Here is a 16,363-nt window from a genome sequence, read left to right as displayed (position 1 = left end):
AGTTCACAAGTACTCCCTCTGCTTGCATGCAAGGGTGCAGGTTTGGTCTCAACATTGGAAGGGATGATATAACAGCATAACCTCCATATACACTTTTTGCCGGGGACGGGACATTATTAAGACCAAATAGATTATAGAACGTCGGTCAGGGCCACATTTCTCACGAATATGAACTTAACTGATAGGCGAAATGATCAAAACAAAAGAAATCTTTACTTACTTAGACTAACTTTTATGTGAATTGGTTCACGTGATACAAGGTTCACTTCAAACCTTTGCTTTCAAAAACGACTAAAGAAACATTTTTAAGTGCAAGTCCCTTGATTTAAAAAATGGGGCGCTATCCAAGAATGGGTCCACTTCTGGGGGACACTGGAGCACCCCTAGACTCAAACTAAAGTATTCTAATATAAAAGTGATTTGGGGAAAAAAAAAAAAAGAAAAAATATCAGATATCCAACGACCGATCTACATCTGAGGCATCTTAGACGACCCCAAGACCCGAACCAAAGTACTCTCATGAAATTCTGATGTGTGATTTCATTTCAGATTTTTTTTTCATGTCAATTAATGTTCATGTCATTGTCCCTCTGAAGTGGACCCATTCTTGGGACTTGCACTCTGAAGCCACCACGTTGCATTACGGAAATGCACATAACGCAAACAATCATTCAAATGATGGTCAGCTAGCTTGACTTTGTTGTTCCTTGTGGAGGCTGTCCTGACCACAGTAGTTTTGTAGGTTAGCAAGTTCAAACAGATGAATGCTATGCTAACTCTGATGCAGGTCGGACTTTTAGTTGCAAAATAAATTAGTGGTGTTCCCCCCACCTCCACAAAACTGACATCTTTTTACATTACTTACAGTGGCTTGTGCTGGCCGAAAAAAACTTTTAATATCCCTCCTCTTCGAAGGGGGTGGAGGAGGCTGCATGTTGTATTTCTGTTGACGCGGTTGTGTGCGTGTGCGTCTGTGTGCCGGGAGGAGGGGGCGGGGGGTCAAGTCATCAGCCAATCTAATGTGTGTTTGGGGGGGGGGGGGGGGGACCGGCACATTCAGCAAGTAAAAAGGGTTAAATGTAAGTCTGAACATCATTAAAATAACTTACTTAATAATGGTAGGGTATATTCTATTCCTACAACAAATGGGAAGACAATTTAAATTACCCATACAACTAAACTCATTATATAATGCAAATTAGGAGGCTGAAAGGTTGGTGGGGACAATTTGAACATCCTGAAAAGTTGGTAGTGTTATGTCCCTGCCGTCCCTGTGCAAACCCTTGCCTGTATGCTTGGTGGGCTGATTTATCACTACGAATTGTCCATAGGTGTGAGTGTGTGCGTGAATGCTTGTTCGTCTGCTTGTGCCCTGCGATTGGCTAGCAACCTATTCAGGGTGTACCCAGCCTACTGTCCATTGTTATCTAGAACAGGTTCCAGCACCCCTGTGACCCTAGTAAGGCGAGGGGGCTCGAGAAATGAATTAATATATTGTTTTGGGCAGTAATTATTTTTTTAAAATTAATCACGTTAAAATATTTGAAGCATTTAACGCATCCACGGAATGACCCGCTCATGCATTGCTTCAACCAGATTACAATGACGCCGTTTTTTGCACATTGAGAGGTAAAAGCCAAAGAAAGGCAAGTGGACACAGGTGTTCATTGGATCACGCCGTTTATTGGCAACTCCTTCACAACAAACATAAGTATCATTTAGTGAAAGCACAACAAAAATAATATTCCTAGCTCTCAAAAAAAAGAATGTTCCCAAAAAGAAAAGCGCTTCAATCTGTATTAATGAGGCCCTATTCTCACACCGTTAAACCAAAAAACTGGCATTTCCAATCAAAATAGCTATGCAAAATACACATAAAACTTACTCAGACTTTGGTCAAACTCTATTCAAACATTTCGTTTAGCTCAACAAATACACTGGATGGCAATATTTAGTTAGAATATATACTCTATCAGAGGTCCCGTACATTGTGAAGCCGGTGTAGGTGCACTATCCTATTCCCCTCACTATCCACTCGCGGGGGCCTGCGCTTGTCAGTGACGTTCCTTATTCTCGCTATATGATTATACAACTTTAACATTTGTTGATAATACGCTCTGTGTGTAGTATCATCCATCGCTTTTCCTTTTTAAATGGGCACTTTTAAGCGAACGCAAGAAGTAACAAAGGGAACATTTTTAAACAGGCATTTCACGGGAGAGCCATTTTGACTCTTCGGCCAATCATACAGCGAGAGCGAGTGGATAGTGAGGGGAAGAGGATAGTGAACCTACACCGGCACTCAAATGAATGTAAAAAAAAAAAAAAAAACAGGGAGCTACGGCGTCAGTCAAGGGACAAAACACACTCATTGGCTAGAGTTCTAAATAATTTATAACCCGCCATTGACACCTTGTGGTGTATTTCAATCACTACTTGCGTAGTTAAAGACACTGTGGAAGAACGGCAGGGAGCTCATGTGATGTCACCGCTCGGCGACGTCAACAATTGCGAGCTACTAGTTTATTTTTTGATTGAAAATTTTACAAATTTTGTTCAAACGAAAACATTCAGAGGGGTTTAAATATAAAATTACTATAACTTGTACTAACATTTATCTTTTAAGAACTACAAGTCTTTCTATCCGTGGAGCGTGGATCCCTATAACAAAAAATGTTAATAATGTTAATGCCATCTTGTGGATTTATTGTTATAATAAACAAATACAGTACTTATGTACAGGAAGTTGAATGTATATATCCGTCTTGTGTCGTATCTTTCCATTCCAACAATAATTTACAGAAATATATGGCATATTTTAGAGATGGTTTGAATTACGATTAATTACGATTAATTAATTTTTAAGCTGTGATTAACTCGATTAAAAATTTTAATTGTTTGACAGCCCTAATAATTATACATTCTATAACATTTGGCACATCTGTCAACTGGTTGGCACATCTGCATCAGAGTTCCGTGCCAAAGGTTCAAATTCAGGTTTTCATTTGACCTTCTAAAAACATCCATGGGAGGTCGATTGTGTGACTTTTTTCACCCATTAATCTATATGTGCTCTTTGATTGGGCTGTGACCCTATTTACCAAGACAATAAAAAAGAATCAGTGATCCAAGATGTTCAAAGATGATCAATATACTTTATATTGTATTGTGACTTTTGTAAAAGGAGTGTTTATGAAAATGAAGACTCATCATGTGGTAGTAAAACAGTCTTTATTTGAGTCACCAAAACAAAATAAAAATAAGAGGAGTTTCACTCTTGTCAACAAACCTTTCCGTTACCTAATCGTTCAAGCACAATATGTACAACATCTTACACGAGGGTTACATCATGCAAACATTGGTCTATTTCACCCACCCCTTAATTCCTCACCTTACCAAGACATTTTTGACAATTTATATCCCAATAGTGTGGTGTGAAGTTTTTCAGGTCATTTGCACCTTCTAAAGTTGGCTTCATCTACAAAGAGAAATGACGAGTTACAGTATGAATTAGACAAGGATTTAATAATTGGTGTCCTGTCTGAAACTAAAACAAGCTTGTGAACATCAAATTTGACATATTACTGTACTACTGAGGATTAATTTAGATTGCAAATTAGCTATATAAAGTATTTGTACCATTATATACATTGAATTATTTTCTTACTTGCATAATCTTCTGGTGTCATTGGCTGACTGATAACCTTGCCAAAGGCCTCGAACCACTCCCGCTGCACTTGTTCCTGCTCGCATGTGAAAACAAACTGCCTCTCAGGTGTCTGCAGAGTGATGGCTCGGTGCCAGCGGCTTCCTCTGGAGCTGCGTCTGCCACCCATTGACACCGAATAGCCGTAGTTCTCTGTGCCGATGAAGACGGCACCCAGCTCTGTGGCGTCCTGCAAAGGGAAAAGACAGCACTTAGACTTTTACTCAACTGCAAAAGGAATAAAATCCGACATGGGACTGTGTAGATTTGACATTAATCATATTTTGAATCAAAAATATATTCTGTAGAAATCTTTGTCATTACCAGTGGTGATTTATAGTATAGAAGCTTCCTGTTTATAGAGCACAGAGTGAACCACCTTTTTCTGAATGGCTCCCGATGCTGCAAAAATACACAAACAGAAATAACAATCAGTTAAAGAGCACAACTAGACTTAACATTTAAAAAGTATTCCTGGTGGGTGACACACCGTTGGTCCAGTTTTCTCCATGTAGCCCTCTATGAGGCAGTCTCTTGTTATCTGAGGTATCAACTTAACACAAAATATGTACAGTAAATGTCTCATTTGTTCACAATTTTATTTACTTATTTTTAAATGCATCATTACATTATCTCACCTCAGTGTGTCGCAGAGTTGGATGCTTCTTCTGGAGGTAAGCCAAGCGTGTTGCTCGAATAGCATTAAAAAAGGAAACAATGACCTGTATAAATGCAAATAGGAGACAATACATTAGGGGTGCAGGGGGATTAACATTTAAAATGGTAAAAAATAATAACCACAGCAATATGGATGTGATCGACTGAAAGAAAAAAAACATTGCTTAAGTAATTGTGCCTCACCTGTCCATTCTCGTGGTAAACAAAGATATTCCTGGTCTGTGCCTCCTGCAAGCAGGTGATTTGCAGGCCATGCGGGTGGCCAATCTTCTCTGGCTGGAAAACTGCATTCAGCTCCTTCATGCTCATCACAGCTTTAGGGACTCTGCACTTGGTTTGAACGACAACAGGGGGTATGGTCACAAGCAGGGCCGTGCAAAGACCGATGGAGGGGCAGGTACTCATAGATCAAAAGGGGCACATGAACAAAAATGTAATACACCTTACAACAACATAACTTCCAGTTTAACCAGCTTTACAGTATAATTGGCTGTGACTGTGAGAGACTTTAAGTGGGAGGGGGAAACGATGAATAGAAATCAAGACTGTCATCAACACTTTCTGGCTGTGACTCAGTCAGTCCATTGCCTCTTCTTTCAACCTCTATATCAACACTTCCTTACTCAACTTGTTGTTCATCTGAGAACAAACCAAATTAGATGTTCACTGAGCCACCATCAGCACGTTTTTTTCCTAAACTATTATTTCATTATAAGAGAACTTAAAGATGTGTACTTTTCTAGATAACGTTGTGAAGAGAACGGACAAATGTGGTTACCTATAGAGAATAGAGACACAAGGGTTGAACTAGCCTTGGAATGGCAGGTAATTCATTATTAAAGTAGAAAACCATATATGAGAAAATTACATATTCTTATTGTTTTAAAAATCCCCACAATAAACCTGCTGTAAGAATTTTCAATACAGTATTTGCTCGAACATGGTTTAATAGGGTAACACCATAAGCGGATTTTAAGGGTGTGCCAGGGGGGCCAAGCCCCCCCCGGTGGCTGAAAAGTGTCATTGCATGTAATTGACTTTCCTATATACTGTATATAAAAGTTGTAAAGCAATAAAACCAACAAAAATGAATGAAATGAACAAAATAATATATTTTCATAATAGGTCAAAATTATTTTTCGAGCACTTTGACAGGCATTTGCTTTGCATATACAGTAATTAAAAAAAAATATATATATATATATATATATATATATATATATATATATATATACTGTATATTAGAAAAAAAAAATTATGATTTTTTTTTCTTTGATTGAAAATGTTCTTTTTGATTGAAGCAACTTTTTGGGGGAATGATCATAATATGGCCCAAACACAAAAAGGATTTCTTCAATCAAATAAAACTTTTTCAATGAAAAATTGAGTGTTCATACGCCAATTTTTCAACCTCAAATATTTTTTTTGCATTCAAAAACTTTTTCTATATTTAATTTTTTCTTGTTTTTGATTGAAGTGATTTTCTTTTTGAAAATCTATAATTTTTTGAGGCAACTTATTTTTTTGATTGAATAATAAAGACAAAAATGTTCTAGCCACAATGTGGCCCAAACACAAATCAACATTATTTCAATCAAAAAAGTTGCTTCAATCAAAAAAAAAAAAAAAAAAAAAAATTAATAGAAAAATAGCTTTCACATGCATTTTTTCGAGTTTCAAATTTATTTTTGCATTCAAACACATTTTTTTTAATTGAAGCAACATTTGTTTGGTTAAAAAAATATATTTTAATCGAAGCAAAAAAAATTTTTTATTGAAGCAACCTTTTTTTTTTTAATAACAAAGACATAAATCTAACTCCATATAACTACATTGGCACTACATTGGCACGACACCGTCGGGTGTACCATATTCAATGGATGACGATCTTGGCGAAAAGTATTGCCTTAGCAGCCTGATTTAGAATTCCCCTCAAGAATGATGGGGAACAAAAAACACTCATTGTCAACTGATTTTTATAAATATCCTTGTAAGTTAATTTTATTGATGACACTGCGTTTCGGGGTCTTCAACATGTTGTGCCCCCCCTTCCCCAAAAGTCAAACTCCGCCTGTTGACAGTGGCGCCCCCAGGGGGTGGCCACTGGCCACCCTGCTTGCCAGTATATCGTTAGATTGTTGTAGCATCAGTTATGCATTTTATCCCAAATGAATGCATTTATTATGTTTAGTTAAATGTCGGGCTGTCAAATTTATCGCTTTAACGGGCAGTAATTAATTTTTAAAAATGAATCACGTGAAAATATTTATCGTAATTAACGCATTCGCGGTACGACTCATTCACGCATTGCCGCAACCAGCCTACAATGGCGCCGTTTTACTTGTATACAGAGATAAGAGGCAGTGTCAAGTGAGTGGAGTAGATATAAGCATTCATTGAGACCGTGCTTTTAATTGGCAAAAGCGTCGTCATCTCTCCCACAGCAACTATAAATATTGTGGGAAGCGACGTGGGGAAGAATGACAGGAGTTGATCTTTTTCTTAATACCCTGTTGTGTACCCAATGCAGAGAAGATATAGCATTTGCAGCCACCACACACAGTCATGGTTGCACCACTTCCCATCATGCATTTGGGCAGAACAGTTAAGTCGCTACAGTATCATTTACTGAAAGCTCAACAAATACACTAGATGGCAATATTTAGTCACAATGTACAAACTCACATTTTTATAAGTCTTTCTATCCGTGGATCCCTTTCACAGAAAGAATGTTAATAATGTTAATGCCATCTTGTGGATTTATTGTTATAATTAAAAAAATACAGTACGAATGTACAGTATGTTGAATGTATATATCCGTCTTGCCTTATCTTTCCTTTCCAACAATAATTTACAGAAAAATATGGCATATTTTAGAAATGGCTTGAATTGCGATTAATTAGGATTCATTTTTAAGCTGTGATTAACTCGATTAAAAATGTTAATCGTTTGACAGCCCAAGTTAAATGTACACCTTATGCTTCATATACTGTATACATAACACAATAAAACAGAATTGTTGTAGAACTCAAAATGTTGACTGGACAGTTATGGACTATTCACATTAAATCATTAGTAACATCAAATATTACACAATACACCAAAGTATATCAGTAGCCGTGTCCTTAAGTCTTTCTGATAGTTTTCTCCTGACCTTTTTACTGCAATAATATAATGAAAACCCGAAATTATGGCTTTTAGTTTTGGCCACCCCAAGATTTTAAGTGGCCCCATCTGGCCACCCCTATGAAAAATTTCTGGAGGCGCCACTGCCTGTTGATAAAACAGGTTTTTTTTTTTTATCCACCAGATGTCCTCAGACTCCTCACTACACACCCAGGTCTCAGAGAAACAGTGCGCAGGTGGAGGTGGGAGGGTCTGGTGGGGGGGATTATGCGTCGGTTAAGCAGCACACAGACGGCTTTTTTTAATGTTTTTTTTTTAAGGTGTTTTCGGTGTTCAAGTAAAGTACCCGGTGGCGTGCCTGCACAGCTGGCCAACACACACATACACATTAAAAAAAAAAAAAAAAGTCCAGTCAAAAGGGGCGCTTTGGGCATGTAAGGGCAAAGGAGCAGGTGTTGAAGCACCCGCCGACGCCCCCCTCTGCACGTGTCTGGTCACAAGAATTTACAGTAGCTGGAAATTACTAAACCAGCAATTCTGAAATTGCACATTCTACAAATATGGCACATGTACTGAGCTATTTTGCCATGGAAACTTTTTACTTGCTTCTTGTGAATCTTTCTCTCTTTGTACTTTCTACCGACATTGCAATATAAAATGTTCAAGTTTTAATCATAAAGACATGAGTTTCCTCCTCACCCCAAAAGCACGTTGCGATGTTCTTCACCAGAGATAGTAGGTATTCAGAAAATGGAACATGAGGATATGTGGGGCATGAGTAACAGGGTTACTTCCAAAAACATGATTAGGTAAGGGTTATTTGCTGCCTGTATTATAAATGTAGCTATGGTTTATTATTACAAAAATCATCCGTACGAATCGAAACTTCCCTATTGGAATATAAGTCACCAAACATCCCTGGCCACTACGAGGAGTGCACAAATGACATTGCTATATACTGTATTTGAATTCAAATCCTTCAAAATTCTGTCAACATAATTTCAGTACCCACGTCCTTTTTGGTGAAGTATCTGAGAGTTAAGTCCTTGTGAGACAGTAGGAAGATCCTTTTGAGAAACTGCTTGTTGTCTTTGCCCTTCTTCCACAGTGTCGCCTCAATAGTGTCTAACAGATGTGACACACACAAAGAATAAACAAAGCATCAAAACATTTTCAATAAGTGAAACAGAATTACCTGCACCGTAAGATTGCAGAAAGTAGCCTTTTTCTCCCGTGAACTCTCTCCTCTCGTACTTAGCACGGATCCATTGATCTTTAAGGACCCTGGAGGTTAAAAAACAAAACGTTTCTTCAGTAGCTGCACTTTGTTTTGTTGTTTCGGTTTCAGTTTTTTCATTGCCGAGCCTTCACTGTCATTGAGCTAATGACACAGTGCATTGATGACAATCAGTTTTGCACCATTGCAGTTACTCAAAATGTTACTCATTACTTGAGTATTTTTTTATTAACATTTTTTTTCTTTATTTACTTATTATTCGGATGACTACTTTCACTTTTGCTTGAGTAATATTATTTTGAAGTAACGCTACTCTTACTTGAGTGAAATTTATGACTACTCTACTCACCTCTAATTGCAAAGTAAAATAGTCGCAGCAACAATGCAGAGAAAAAAGAACTATGAACTAGGCCTGAACGATATTGGAAAAAACTATCATTGCGATTTTTGGGGGGCTTGCAATATATTGCGATATTATATTGCGATATTAAAACTAGAAGAATTTTCACCACATACCCTGAATAGCCATTTTTGGGATAGGCCTGAACGACTGGAAAGAATTAACATTTAACAGGTGATCCCCGGTTCGCGACACACGTAATTTTGCCAACATAAGGCTGTAAGTTGTGTCCGCTAATATATGTTTGTGTATGCATTTGTAACTAAGTTTATAGCTACAGTTTCTGGAGTTCCGTGTGGGCGATTGTCTACGAGAATTGTAAATACGTTAGCTTTCGTAGCTCGATGACTTTTTTTTTAGCCAAATTAGGCTAATTTAATCTACTACATTTCCATATTGAGCAGACTAGATGGATGTTTGAACACCAATTATTCTCAAGTGTTTTATTGTTAAAGTGTGTGTTGTTTTGAACATAAGTGTACATATGTGTGTCACAGTTTTACAAATTGTCCAAAGTGGAGGAAGTAAAAAGCTTCAAAAAGCACAATTGCCTTATTTGCGGTCTGTAAAGCCGAATAACTTCACGTTTAATGAGGACAGAACACGTCATATTAATGTAGTAAATTAGATTATGAGATATTGTGAGGAACAATAAGGTACTGTTTATGCAACAAACAAACAAAAAAAACGAGATAAAATCGCGGGCGAGACTGGCGTCGTAAAGTCGAAATCGCGCAATTCGAGTACGTCAAAAACCGGGGACTACCTGTATATATTTAAAATTACAAACAAGATCCTTTTAACCTGATTCCGTTCATTTGAAAAATGGAGCAATTGGCCTGATTTCCGATCATGTGATCAGATCAGGGACGTGATCAGATCAGGGACAGTCCTAATTTACATCATGCCGTTTATCCAGTCTTGCTGTATATAAAAGGGACGCAGAATCTGCACACTTGCTGCTTTTATGAAGTATAACAAAAGTTAACATTAAAAAAAAAAAAAAAAAAATTAATTGCACATTCTGCGATGTGACTATTGCGCATCCGCACATTGCGATGGCGATGTTCAAACGATATATTGTGCAGGCTTACTATGAACTACTTCATTTTTGGGACAATGAATAATCAATGTTTTCAATTAGAAAATATGAACTGAGCTAGTCCATGTTAAAATTTGTGAATTGAACTACTTCGTGTAGGAAATGAACTTTCCCAACACAATTCATCACAAACGTACACACAGTCTCTCTGCTGCGGCTGGTAGATGAAAGCAGGAACACATTTCTCATAGGTGGCTTTAGCTACAAAGTTCCCTCTCTGACGCATGGCCTAAAGAGACAGAAAAATAAAATAATAATAAAGTGACACAGAAATAACATATTTTAGAGCTTTTGGGACAATCTAATAATTTTACTAACATAGGAAATAGATGGAAAACGTCAAAGTCATGTAAAATTTATTTATTTATCCCTTCAAAAAAAAAAAAAAAAAAAAAAAAAAAACTATAGATATGTACCTCGACAAGGGAATCTTGCCAGTGGTCTAGACGTATGGACTTGACTCTGCTAACAGAGGGTAAGTTCCGATGCATCCCGGAGCAGTTAACACACAAAAACACACAAAGCGTGTAGGAGGCCCAGTCAGGCTCTGCAATGACAAACAATGTTGATAAGGGAACTAAGCACTTGCAAAAGGAGATCACAATACATAAACTTGAACTAGAAAACCATATGAGAACAAATACCTATTCCCACACATTCATTGACATTCATGCTGTATATTATTTACCCAGATAGTGATGCTAATCATAATGCAGAGGAACCCTGAGGTCATAATTAACATTTCCTCTTGTGATCATATAAAACGTGATTGTAGTGTAGTTGTAAATCACAGTAAATAGTGTTTGGCTGTTCTTAAAGTACATACAGTGGGGCAAATAGGTATTAGTCAACCACCAATTTTGCAAGTTCTCCTACTTGAAAAGATTAGAGAGGCCTGTAATTGTGAACATGGGTAAACCTCAACCATGAGAGACAAAATGTGGAAAAAAAACCAGAAAATCACATTGTTTGATTTTTAAAGAATTTATTTCCAAATTAGAGTGGAAAATAAGTATTTGGTCACCTACAAACAAGCAAGATTTCTTGCTGTCAAAGAGGTCTAACTTCTTCTAACGAGGTCTAGCGAGGTCTAACGAGGCTCCACTCGTTACCTGTATTAATGGCACCTGTTTTAACTCATTATCGGTATAAAAGACACCTGTCCACAACTTCAGTCAGTCACACTCCAAACTCCACTATGGCCAAGACCAAAGAGCTGTCGAAGGACACCAGAGACAAAATTGTAGTCCTGCACCAGGCTGGGGAGACTGAATCTGCAATAGGTAAAACGCTTGGTGTAAAGAAATCAACAGTGGGAGCAATTATTAGAAAATGGAAGACATACAAGACCACTGATAATCTCCCTCGATCTGGGGCTCCATGCAAGATCTCATCCCGTGGCGTCAAAATGATAACAAGAAAGATGAGCAAAAATCCCAGAACCACACGGGGGGACCTAGTGAATGACCTACAGAGAGCTGGGACCACAGTAACAAAGGCTACTATCAGTAACACAATGCGCCACCAGGGACTCAAATCCTGCACTGCCAGACGTGTCCCCCTGCTGAAGAAAGTAAACGTCCAGGCCCGTCTGTGGTTCGCTAGAGAGCATTTGGATGATCCAGAAGAGGACTGGGAGAATGTGTTATGGTCAGATGAAACCAAAATAGAACTTTTTGGTAGTCGTGTTTGGAGGAGAAAGAATACTAAATTGCATCCGAAGAACACCATACCCATTGTGAAGCATGGGGGTGGAAACATCATACTTTGGGGCTATTTTTCTGCAAAGGGACCAGGACGACTGATCTGTGTAAAGGAAAGAATGAATGAGGCCATGTATCGAGAGATTTTGAGTGAAAATCTCCTTCCATCAGCAAGGGCATTGAAGATGAGACGTGGCTGGGTCTTTCAGCATGACAATGATCCCAAACACACAGTGAGGGCAACAAAGGAGTGGCTTCGTAAGAATCATTTCAAGGTCCTGGAGTGGCCTAGCCAGTCTCCAGATCTCAACCCCACAGAAAATCTGTGGAGGGAGTTCAAAGTCCGTGTTGCCCAACGACAGCCCCAAAACATCACTGCTCTAGAGGAGATCTGCATGGAGGAATGGGCCAAAATACCAGCAACAGTGTGTTAAAAGCTTGTGAAGAGTTACAGAAAACATTTGGCCTCCGTTATTGCCAACATAGGGTACAAAACAAAGTAGTGAGATGAACTTTTGGTATTGACCAAATACTTATTTTCCACCATGATTTGCAAATAAATTCTTTAAAAATTAAACAATGTGATTTTCTGTTTTTTCCCCCCACATTCTGTCTCTCATGGTTGAGGTTTACCCACGTTGACAATTACAGGCCTCTCTAATATTTTCAAGCGGGAGAACTTGCACAATTAGTGGTTGACTAAATACTTATTTGCCCCACTGCACTATAGATTACAGTGTAAAAAGCCTTTGACCATCATAAAATTGATTTAGCAATGCTAAAATGACCAAATATATTAATTCCAAATATAATTTGTTAATTCCTTCACCAGAATAAAAGAAAACAGAATAATTAAGTGTGGTCTGCTTCAAAAGCCATATACTGTACTGTAATGATCATGTACATAACATCACTGTTGGGCATAATAGACATCTGAAACGATGGTTTTGAAGAGGAAAAATCCAATGAAATGTTCCTCTGTAATGATACTAAAATAACCTGAATAAATAAATTGTAGCTCATTAGTGGACAACCTATGGCCAATGTAACTGTGAGGGTAGTTAAAAGCCATATGAATCCAAGAACAAATCAGAGGAACTGTTATAAAAAACTACATTTTGTGTGTTTGCTGATAAGGAAAAGTTTCTCCACCCGATATATAGAAATGAAATCTTACCAGGAGCTCCACAGTCGGCACATGTGTTGTTCCAAGGCTGTCGCCTCAAATCAAGAAGAATTTTGTTGTTTCTCTCCAGATTAGCCATAGATGAAAACTGTGCTGCTTCAGTCACATGGAGTCACATACTATACGTGCAGACCGAAAAGAGATTAATCAGGTGAAACAACATCTTTTCTTGTTGGTGTACTGCATTGGCTAAGAATTTCCTCTTTGCGGCAGAGCACCACAACGTTTATTGTTCTGCACACATACAGCAAGGTCCAGAAATAACAGAGAAAGGAAGTGAGAGAGGCGACTGTGCTTTGAAGAGGCGTGATCTTGTTTACAAGAATTTACTTTGAATGGTAGATTACAAAAATGAAGTGAATCAGTTCTGGGTGAAAAATTTGCATGATGAAAATACATAAACAATAACCAAAAAAAATCTTAGTTGACAAGCTAACATTACCTGTTTGTTTACCGTCTGTGTGCTCAAACCTATCCTAGCAGAGTCCGAATATTCAATGTTTATTATTATGGTTGTGCAGTGTAAAACTGAACCCCAAGCCAACAAAATTGACTAATTATAAAAAATATATTTTAATGTTGTTCCTAAAATCATAAGCTTTTCCCTCTAATACACACTTCCCTTGCACTAACAAAATGCCAGTGAACCAGAGGTCCATCAGAGTCCTCAAGAGAAAATTGTAGTGCTCAAATATTACAATACAATACATCATTACTCAACTACACAGGCTGTGGAATATGTAAAACAGCAGAGAGGTGAGTTATTTGCAGTTTAGTTTTTTGAATATTTGAAATCTTTTTTGTGGTATACTTGATGTGAGCCACACTCACTCGGACCCAGGGGGGAAAGTGGGCCGGAACACCGTTCCAGTAAAAGATACATGAACGGTGCTTTGATTCCGAAAATACCCCATGTTGGAAAACCAACCTGCCTGGCTGCCATACACGCATGGCATCTCCAAGAACAAAATCCACCAACGTCAGATTTACGTACAAAAATCTTAAAAACAAACATAAGAAAGTGCCTGTCTAGCATAATCCGTTTTCACCTATATCTATTATGTATTTATTCCACGGAACTCTCCAAGCTGCAGCAGTTTATCTGAGTCTGATGACCCAGTGACGAGCAGAGTCGATGTGCGCATGTGCACAGCAAAAGTTGAACTCTGTGGTCCGTTCAATTAGCTGACTGACTGACATGTGATCAGCATGGATAGTTAGCTCTGACTGGTTCACATGCAAATGCTTTCTGGAAGAGCAAAAAAAAGAAAAAAAAGGAAAATATAACAAGCTTGTTGAATTAATGCAATAAAATAAAAGGCAACGCAACAGAAAATTGATCAGATCTTTAAGAGAAAGGAAAGAGTTGGAAAAGGCTTATATTATTTAATTGTTCTGATGGGGAGGTTCAGAGCATCTTCCAAGTTAATGTGCACTTTGGACTTATTTTTGTTCATTTATGTTAGGCTTTCTTTATAATTTAAAAAATTCAAGGTTTGCGTGGTCTTCAAAATATATTCCACTTCACTGTGCATAATGTAAGTCATTTGCACGTACTTTTGTTAATGTATGGTACTTATGTCTTTATCACTTAACAAAAAAGTAAGTAAATGTTCAAATTATCTTCAATTTTATTGTTTTTAATGCTATTCTTAAGTAGTTTCAATTGAGGTTTTGCATTTAAATGCAAGGAAATGAGGGGAAAATAAAAATCAGGAGATGGAGGTTGGTGTAATTTGTGTTTTTGTTATTGTTATTTTGCAAATCATTGAAAAAAATATATAATTTTGAATGTATGGCTTGTGACAGTATGTGTAATGCAATAGCCCAATGCATGCATGTGACAGTATGTGTAATGCAATAGCCCAAGGCATGTATAAAACCAGTTTGTGTGTGTGTGTGTTTTAGGTATAACTATGCCAAAAGCAGTTTTCTTTGCATTTAAATGGTTTTAGGAGGTTAGATCCCCACCCACCCCAAAAAATAAAATAATTTTAACAATGTATCTCCGTGGCGACCTTTATGTCAGGGAGTTCCTGCAAGAAATTCTCGCCACTTTATTAACGCTTAATAAAATCAACGATGATTGACAGACGGTTAATGTTTAATCTTGCCACAGATGCGTCAACATTGTTTAACTTGTTAAACAGTTGCTGTGTCCACTCATTGTGTGTAAGTGAACAGCTTGAGCTGATTTGAGTGGACTCACTCAATGAAGCATTTAAAAAAAGCGAAGCTTTTTTTTTATTTATTTACTTTTTTTTTTTTGGGCGTTCACATTTTTTCTAGCTTAATAATAATTCAGTGGATACTGTAACATGTTTAAAACTTATCATAATTATTATATTTGGAGTGCTTAGAAAACCATTTATTACAAAAAATATCAATACATAAAAGTTTGTACTTTGGGGGGAAAAAAAGTGAAAAACATGCCTTATGTGCATGTTTTTCCAATTATGAAACTTTGTGGTTTTCCACTTATCGCCGCGGTTTCTGGTCCCCATTACCCTTGAAAAACGAGGGATCACTGTATTTCAAATACAGTCTTAAATGAAGGCGCAAACAAATGAAATTATGATTAACATGCAAAAATGCAAATTTAAAAAAATGTTTCATGCTTTCAAATTGGGCTAGTGGTTGATTTACAACAGACATGTCCAAAGTCCGGCCCGGGGGCCAAATGTGGCTCGTGGTCAAATTTCGTCCGGCCCCCACCCTCTGTCATAAAATCAATAACATCTGGCCCGCACACAGACTTAATAAATTGGTCAGAAGCACTGCTAACAGAATATGAAGAAGCTTACGCACTAAATGCTGCTCCTCATCTACCCACTAAAAGGCAGCAGCACTCTAAGCAACATTACCCCGTGTGATCCTTTACTTTCAATTTTCTAAAATGGCAATAATCAACAACAAAAAAAGAAAGTTGACTGCGACGACCGACGCTTCAACGATAGGTGGAAATTGGATTTTTTCTTCACTAAAATATGCAACAACTGTGTCTGCCTCATTTGAAAAGAGACAGTCGCTGTTTTTAAAGAGCAATGTGAGGTGATATTACCAAACAAGACACGCTGACATGTACGACAAGATTACAGGGAAGGTACGGAGCGAGAAATTGAAACAACTTCAAGCTAGTCTAATTTCACAGCAGCAGTATTTCGCAAGAGCCGAGAGTCGAAAGAGAACGCCACAAAGGCTAGTTGCGAGATTGTTGAAATTATT

At 37.7% G+C, this 16,363-nt stretch overlaps 1 protein-coding gene across 1 annotated transcript; it reads right to left on the bottom strand.

The window, feature by feature from the left end:
* Positions 1-3,278: 3,278 nt before the first annotated feature.
* On the bottom strand, positions 3,279-13,349 carry LOC130920514 (arf-GAP with dual PH domain-containing protein 2-like). Its single transcript, XM_057843806.1, has 11 exons — positions 13,130-13,349; positions 10,666-10,796; positions 10,387-10,478; positions 8,706-8,794; positions 8,523-8,635; positions 4,568-4,714; positions 4,345-4,428; positions 4,197-4,259; positions 4,031-4,108; positions 3,668-3,896; positions 3,279-3,478 (listed from the first exon to the last, which is right to left on the bottom strand). Exons 1-11 carry the CDS (start codon positions 13,215-13,217, stop codon positions 3,450-3,452), a joined length of 1,143 nt encoding a protein of 380 aa, XP_057699789.1. The 5' UTR covers positions 13,218-13,349; the 3' UTR covers positions 3,279-3,449.
* Positions 13,350-16,363: the final 3,014 nt, after the last annotated feature.

Source organism: Corythoichthys intestinalis, chromosome 8 (genome assembly GCF_030265065.1).
Source record: "Corythoichthys intestinalis isolate RoL2023-P3 chromosome 8, ASM3026506v1, whole genome shotgun sequence".
In the NCBI taxonomy this organism is placed as follows: Eukaryota; Metazoa; Chordata; class Actinopteri; order Syngnathiformes; family Syngnathidae; genus Corythoichthys; species Corythoichthys intestinalis.
The sequence above is the reverse complement of the archived record's forward strand: the minus strand, read 5'-3'. Positions and strand labels throughout refer to the sequence as shown.